Genomic DNA, 8,538 nt, shown 5'->3' on the forward strand with positions numbered 1-8,538 from the left:
ACTGAAGCCCACGGGCCAACAGCCCATGCTCCGCAACAAAAGAAGCCACCACAATGAGAAGCCCGCGCACTGCATCGAAGAGCAGCCCCAGCTCTTTGCAACTAGAGGAAGCCCGCACACAGCAACAAAGACCCAACGCAGCCAAAAATAAATGAATAAAAATAAATAAATAGGGCTTCCCTGGTGGCGCAGTGGTTGAGAGTCCGCCTGCCGATGCAGGGGACACGGGTTCGTGCCCCTGTCTGGGAAGATCCCACATTCTGCGGAGCGGCTGGGTCCGTGCGCCATGGCCGCTGAGCCTGTGCATCCGGAGCCTGTGCTCCACAACGGGAGAGGCCACAGCAGTGAGAAGCCCACGTACCGCAAAAATAAATAAATAAATAAATAAATAAATTTCTTTTTAAAAAAAGATTAAGGAAAAATAAGATGTAAGAGGCTTGTGGAAAAAAAGAGACATACTCTCATTATTTGGAGAGATCTTTATCAGTCAAGCAAGAGAATCTACAGAGAAGTGGGTACAGAAATTAAGTAATTCTGCTGGATATAAGACCAATATAAGTGCAAGTTATTTCTATATGCTAGTAGTAATGTACAAAACCTATTTGGGATCTTAGAAGTATAAAACACAGAATCTTTAGAATTACTTTTCCAGGACAAGAGAAATATATTAAAAGCATATAAGAAGAATGGAAAACAGTTGGCTCTTTTGGGAAAATACCACCCCAAACCCAGCAATAAAGTTAAACCATTTGCCAACCTGCTCATTCAAAAAGAGGAGGGCGCCTGATCATTGTTCCCCATCCTGTGTTCTGGATCCAACAAAGATTTGTCCACATACAACTACTGGCTAGATTCCCCCAAAGGGGCTAGAGCTGCCATCCAGAAAAGGTCAAACTGGGTAGAGGGTTGTTGTAAACTAGTATGGACACTAGGTCCAAAACCCTGTAAACAAAACAAATTTAGCAATTACTCTATTAAGGGGGTTGCGGGGAACAGGGGTATGGGCAGTGGTCGGGTGCCCGGAAAAGGATGGCTTTTTAGAGAAAAGTGCTGGCGCTTAGGTTTGAAGCGAATGGGAGGGGGGTAGAGCTGCTTAAGGGTGCCCTCCCTAGAGAAAATCTAAGGAGCAGTCTGGCTGTCGGAAAGCAGACTGTATTTCAAGTGGCTTTTCTTTGCCCAGGTGAGCTTCCTTTCAGGTGTTTTAGTCAGTCACTGATCAAACTTCTGCAGTGCAGCCTGCATCCATAAAGCATCTGTTCGTATGATTCTTATGGTGTGTGCACAGTACACACAGCCAATGTCAGAAGACTCTTTCCTGGTCCCCGTTGAGTCGGCCAGGAATTGTGGGAGGCAGATGGTTAAGGGAACAGGCATTTCCGGGTCTTGCGTGGAGGACCATGAGGGCGTTGGGGCCGCTGGTGAGGACCTGGACTTGGAGAGGGAGGTAGAGGTTGGAGTGGTGAGTCAGGGAAGGGCTCTGGAAGGTGCAAGTCCAGGTTGTCGTCGTGGTGAGGAGAGCGTCTCTCTGGACTAGTGTTGGGGGCCCGAGGGGACAGCTCTGAGGCTTGGCCCAACAGGTCGAAGCCAGACATACATCCAGCCGAGGGGCGGAGCCCAGCGACTGAGACTGCAGCAGCATCCGTCCCAGCCGGCAGGAAGTCGGCGTCAGCGTGTGCGTCCTCCTCGTTGACCTCTTCTTGGCAGGAGATCTCTGGGACAGCTGCGCAGAAGAATCCCGGCTCCAGGGCCATGTACTCCCCGGGAGCGCTCAGGAAAGCGCCCCGTCCCAGGCCCTGTCCCCACGGGCCTTCCACACCCGAGCCCAGGAGGGCCTCGGGGACCAGCATGAGGATGCGATCTCCAAGAGACACTTGCCTCACGGACGTTGGCTCGGGCTCCAGCAGCAGGTCGACGTCGTCCAGGGGCACGTGCAGGGCACAGCCGGTGGGCAGGACCACCACGAAGATGAGCGTGTCCGCGGTCGGGGGCCAGGTCAGGTTGTCCAGGCTGGGCGCCGCCCTGGACTTGGACTCGGGGCCCGCGGGCTCCTCCGTTCGCCGGCGCTTGGCGGGGCCCCGTCCTCCGGGATGCGGCCCCCACCGGTCCGCAGGGGAGGCGCTGGGGCTGCGGGGCCGGCTGCCCATCTTCTCAGTGTCGCCGCGGGCCTGGGGCCTGGCAGAAGGCGAGGAAGGGCTGGGTCCTGCAGGCAGTGACAGATCGGTTCGACAGGTGAGGCCGAAGCAGGGCGGTGGGGCGCAGGACTGCGGGACGAGGGAGGAGCCTTCGGAGCTCTGGGGGCGCCTCTCGGGATCCCTCAGTCCTGGCTTCTAGGGGAGCTGCTGGGCTCGGCTTTGCGTGTGTGAATCTTCAGGTCCTCACGTGGACGGGTCTGCGCAGGAGCGCGCCAAGGATGTTGTGAGCGACGCCGGCGGAACCTGAGTCGCAAAGCAGCCTCACGCTAAGCTCCGCCCCTTCCTAGGCTCCGTCCCTAGAAGTGGAGGCCTCTGTGTTGCCCAGTAGCCCCGGCTGTGGTGGGTAGTTTACTCTAGAGAAATACTTTCATAGGCCTCAAGGGGGCGGAGCAGTCGTGCCGCTCTAGGACTAGGCTTCCTGGGTCGAGTTCCTGGCTTTCCTTGCGTTGACCTCAGATACGGAAAACCTTAACCGGAAAACTGATTCAAGTTCAGGTCCCACCAGTGGAGCGCTGCACCAGGACAGGGAGATGTAGTTCCCTCGTCCCCTGAGACCTCGCCCTGGAAGTGACCTTTTAACTTCTTTTGGTCCAAGAGTGAGGTGAATTTTTGGATGACATCCTTAAGCCTCTCCTTGCCTGTGATGTCAATGACTGTCAGATCCCTGAAGGTGGTTGCCAAGAGAAGGTGTGGCTCGACTGCCTAACCAGTGTTTATAGGAGAAAACATCCAATAATGATTCTGGAATAGGTAATACTTTCATATGGTTTCAGAGGAAGGTGAAACAAACATTTCCCTCCCTGTCCTTTAACCACGTGATTGCTCACTTTGGCCCTTTTTACAAAATAGCTGATATGTTCTCATTTTGAGGGCCACATAGCATTCCTTTGTACTGAATTCCATTTAAATCAGGCTTCTCTCGACGGGCGTTCAAGCTAGTGATTTGTGAATTGGCAGACACTGGCCTTCTCTGGCCAATTGGTGTAAAAGGCAGATTCTTTGCTGCATCCCAGAACCACTGCTCAGAATGCCTGGAGTCATGGGTGTAGGAAGTCTCCTTAAGCACCTCCACAAAGATTCTGTTTTGTGAGGAAGTTTAAGATCACTGCATTTGTTTTCATTCAGCAATTGAGGGGGTTCAGGAATAGGGCGGTTTATGGTTGAGGTCACATCCCAGCCTGCTGGTGACAAAGTCATGAAGGGAACTCAAACTTCCTGGGCCTGTCTTCAGGGGTTTCCCCTACACTCCTGGCCTGCCTCCACTCTCCTGGCTGCACTTCCGGTGTTTCAGCCACGGGCCAAGAAATTCCCCTGCTTAGGTCAGGATGCTGGCTGGGGGAACTTACAGGGGCTGTACACTGGCATAGGGGGCCCTGCCAGGAACCTGAGTTCTCGTGGGGTGAATGTGGATGCCACTGGCACCTTCCTCTATGTTCCCAGGTGATGGGAGCCGTTGCTGTGCGCCTGTTGTTTGGACAGAGGGCGGGGTAGGGAGATGTTGGGGAGCTTGCAGGAAACAACTACTTTTGTCCTGGAGAATTCTGTCGGCAAAGCTTGAATATCCCATGGTCGGGGAATGTTCTATGGGGGCTCCAGTCAGGAGAGTAAGTGTGAACATGCTCTGTTTTAGGGGCCAGAAGGAGGAATCCAAACTTGGCCAGGACACAGGGTGGGGCTCGGGGCTGTTGGCCTGGCCAGGGATGGGGCCCTGAACGTGGTGGCTCCTGTCCCAGCCTGGTGCCACCTCTTGTCCACGGCTCTCCTGACCTCAGTAGTCTCACATCTGGGCTCATCATTGTCCTGGGCCCTATGAATCCTCACTGTGAGCTCCCCTCCCAAGGGAACGTGGTCCTGTCCTGAGACAAAGGCTGTTACCGGTGGCCTGGCATAGTCGCACCTGATTTCCTCCTCTGGTCAGCCCCTTTCTTTCTTTCTTTCTTTCTTTCTTTCTCTTTCTTTTTTTTCTTTTTATTTGGCCGTGCGGCGAGGCCTGCTGGGATCTTAGTTCCCCGACCAGGGATTCAACCTGTCCCCACTGCAGTGAACACTTGGAGTTCTAACCACTGGACCGCCAGGGAATGCCCATGGTCAGCCATGGGCAAGTCATTTCACCTTCGCTAACCTCAGTTTCCTTACATGTGAAATGGGGAGAATGCCATCTACTGTGCAGGGGGTCTGTGAGATAATGTATGTTAAATGTTCTTGGAACACAGTTAAGTGCTTAGTAAATAGTAACTATTTACTGTTTATGATGTTTATAATCTGTCTTTCCCACTTGATATTGTGAGCCCTGTTCTCATTATCTTGAACAGTGCCTGGCATGTAGCCGACATCCAATGAATGGTAAACAATATCATCATCATCATCCTAAAAAGGAGTCTGATCTGCTAGAAAGTACTGGTCCAGGTGTTTTCAGGGCATAACATCTATAATTGAGGAATGGCTTGCCGAGCACCAGATCAGATATCTTTCCTTCTTCCTTATTTTTGTTTACTCTAAGATGTCCAAAGACTTTTCAGGATGGATTATCAGGCCCACTCATTGGGCTTTCTTGGTGTCCAACCTGACTATCCAATCAACATGATCTGCTTGAACCACTGTGGGGGCGGAATTAGCAAATAAATCCCGGTTCTGGGTAGGTTACAAGATGGCTGTCGATCGTCCATCTGATGAGGGCTATTCTGCTATCCCCCTAGAATGCATAACTAGCTTTTAAAAAATTCCTATTTATTTTTATTCACTTTAGGAATAATACCTGAATACATATTTTAGAATATCTAAACAGCATAGTTAAAGCTGGAGCTCCCTTCAACTCCCCACAAACTCCCAATCCAGTATTGATGTGACAAGATCCTTTTCTATGGACTTACAAACATAACACAGGGGACTTGTTTTCTTCCAGAATGGCAGAGTATTGTGGGTCTTTTTCTGCAACATGTTGGATCTTATTGCTGTTTGGTATTGTCATCCACAAAGTACATTATCCCTTCTGTCTGTAATTGGAGAGAACTTTTCCAACATGCAATACGTGCTTTTTAATGAAAATGTTATATAAGAAAAGGCAGCTTCAAACATCTCTTGTACAGCAACACCTTTGTCTTTGCCTGAAGCAGAATGAGGTACTGGCCCACTCACTCTCTGCTTACCTCACAGTAATACTGGTAATTCTGGTATATTATGTTGTGCTTTCTTTACTTCCTGAATGTGTTACTGAGTGGTGAATTGCATTGAATTAGTGACGCTATCCCAATGATTTGATACGATGATGGCTTGTGTTGTCATACGATTATTAATCCTTTACTATTTTATGAATGAAAAAACTGTCATTGAAGTAGTTATTTGGCTTTTTAAAGGCTGAGGCTGAAGCCAGATGCAGTTTGGTTTTTTTTTTTGTTTTTTTTAACCAAGGACTTCAGCTTCTGTGTTATAAGTGACAGACAATGATTTCTGTATCTTAATTTTGAATTCAGCTTTCTTATGGAATTCTCATGTTTTTTCAGTTATTTTTTTTAGTTTTACAATCATATGGTTTGCAAGTGGTCTTATTTTTCTTCCCTTTAAGATTTTAAACATCTAACTTCTTTCTCTTGTCTGATTTTGTTGGCTAGTATTGCCAGTACAGTGTCAAATATTATTGGAAGAGTGACATCTTTTCTTGTTCTAGACTTTGGTGGGACTCCTGCTACTGTTTGCCTATAAGCATATTGCTCAGAAATAAATGTCATGTCAAAGACTTATCAATGTCCTGCTGTTTTATTGAATACTTAATGCATTCTTTTGAAATATTTCCAAACTTACGGAAACAGTGCAAAAACAATATAAAGAATTCTCCTTTATCCTCTATTAACTTTTAACACTTTGCCACATTTGCTTTATCATTCTTTATTCCTGTCTCTCAGAAAAACCACAGGATATGTATGTGTATATATATGTATATATACACATACATAAATATTTGTTCCTTGAATCATTAGAGAGTAAGTTGTATATATTCAGGCTCTTTTCCCCAGAAATGTTCAGTGTGTATTTCCTACCAGTAATATTCTCTCATATATATTTTAGAACAGTTATCAATTTAAAAAAATTTAACATTGCTGCCATGCTTTAATCCATAGTGCATTTTCCAATTTTGTCAGTTTTACTAACAATACCCTTCATTATATATCTCTATCTCTGTATCTATTTAAAAATTTTAAATTTAGTATTATTTTTCCTTCCAGCTTTATTGAGATATAACTGACATATAGCACTGTTTGTTTAAGGTGTACAGCATAATGATTTGACTTACATACATCATGAAATGCTTACCACAATAAGTTTAGTTAAAGTCCCTCATCTCGTATAGGTACAAAATTAAATAGAAAAAAAAGTTTTTTCTTGTGATGAGAACTCTTTAGAATTATTCTCATAACTCTAATGTATAACATACAGCAGTGTTAATTATAGTTAGTGTGCTATACATTACATCCCTAGTACTTATTTATCTTATAAGTGGAAGTTTGTACCTTTGGTGTACTTTCATCCAGTTAACCACCAGCCTTTTTTTCTTTATCTTTTTTTTTTTTTTTTTGCCTGTAAGATGCAGGTCAGGATCATGCATTTCTTTTAGGTGTCATGTCACCTTAGTTAACTTTTATCTGGAATAGTTCCTTAGCCTTCTGTTGTTTTTCAAGCCATTAATATTTTTGAAAATTATAGGTAGTTATTTCTTAGTGTTCCTCAATTTGGGATTCTCTGATGTTTCCTCATGATAAGAGTAAAATTATATAAATATTTTTGCCTTGAATACTAATAAGTGATCCTGTGTCTTTCTCTGGAGACACATCATATCCATTTGTTCCTTACAGGTGATGTAAATTTTTCTTTTTTTAATTTAATGCTTATTAATAAAGTTATGGAGTTGGGTAATCATCACCACAGCCAGTTTTAGAACATCTTCATTACCTCAGAAAGTTCCCTTATGCCTATTTGCATTAAATCCTTTCTCAAAATCCAGACCAAGATAATCGCTGATTGCCTATGTTTCTATAAATTTGCCTTTTTACTGGATATTTCATAGAAATGAGTCATCTAATGTGTAGTCTTTTGCATCTGGCTTGTTTCAGTTAATATACTGTTTTGGTAGTTTATTCCTGTTGTAGTGGCTGTTATCCATGTTTTATCCATGTTCTAGCATGTTGTATATGTTGTACTTTCATTTTTTTTATTTTAATTTTTTTAACCTCTTTATTAGAGTCCAGTTCCGTTACAATGGTGTGTTAGCTTCTGCTTTATAACAAAGTGAATCAGTTATACATATACATATGTCCCCATATCTCTTCCCTCTTGCATCTCCCTCCCTCCCACCCTCCCTATCCCACCCCTCTAGGTGGTCACAAAGCACCGAGCTGACCTCCCTGTGCTATGCGGCTGCTTCCCACTAGCTATTTTACATGTGGTAGTGTATATATGTCCATGCCACTCTCTCAGTTTGTCCCAGTTTACCCTTCTCCCTCCCCGTATCCTGTAGTCCATTCTCTAGTAGGTCTACATCTTTATTCCCGTCTTGCCGCTAGGTTCTTCTGACCATTTTTTTTTCAGTGGCTTACCATCTAAAAGTTTTATTTCTTTTTTTAAACCTCTTTATTGGAGTATAATTGCTTTACAATGGTGTGTTAGTTTCTTCTTTATAACAAAGTGAATCAGTTATACATATACATATGTTCCCATATCTCTTCCCTCTTGCATCTCCCTCCCTCCCACCCTCCCTATCCCACCCCTCTAGGTGGTCAAAAAGCACTGATTTGATCTCCCTGTGCTATGTGGCTGCTTCCCACTAGCTATCATTTTTACGTTTGGTAGTGTATATATGTCCATGCCACTCTCTCACTTTGTCACAGCTTACCCTTCCCCCTCCCCATATCCTCAAGTCCATTCTCTAGTAGGTCTGTGTCTTTATTCCCGTCTTACCCCTAGGTATTTCATGACCTTTTTTTCCCTTAGATTCCATATATATGTGTTAGCATACGGTATTTGTTTTTCACTTTCTGACTTACTTCACTCTGTATGACATTCTCTAAGTCCATCCACCTCACTATAAATAACTCAGTTTCGTTCCATTTTATGGCTGAGTAATATTCCATTGTAAATATGTGCCACATCTTCTTTATCCACTCATCTGTTGATGGACAATTAGGTTGCTTCCATGTCCTGACTATTGTAAATAGAGCTGCAATGAACATTTTGGTACATGACTCTTTTTGACTTATGGTTTTCTCAGGCTATATGCCCAGTAGTGGGATTGCTGGGTCATATGGTATTTCTATTTTTAGTTTTTTAAGGAACCTCCATACTGTTCTCCATAGTG

At 44.9% G+C, this 8,538-nt stretch overlaps 1 protein-coding gene across 1 annotated transcript; it reads right to left on the bottom strand.

Annotated features, from left to right (window-relative positions):
- Nucleotides 1-1,358: 1,358 nt before the first annotated feature.
- Nucleotides 1,359-2,144, bottom strand: LOC307054003 (proline-rich protein 23C-like; the record flags this gene model as incomplete). Its single annotated transcript, XM_079705492.1, has 1 exon — nucleotides 1,359-2,144. The coding sequence occupies one exon, from the start codon at nucleotides 2,142-2,144 to the stop codon at nucleotides 1,359-1,361; it is 786 nt and encodes a 261-aa protein (XP_079561618.1).
- Between the last annotated feature and the right edge of the window lie 6,394 nt (nucleotides 2,145-8,538).

The sequence above is a fragment of the Hyperoodon ampullatus genome (genome assembly GCF_949752795.1).
Source record: "Hyperoodon ampullatus genome assembly, chromosome: 5".
In the NCBI taxonomy this organism is placed as follows: Eukaryota; Metazoa; Chordata; class Mammalia; order Artiodactyla; family Ziphiidae; genus Hyperoodon; species Hyperoodon ampullatus.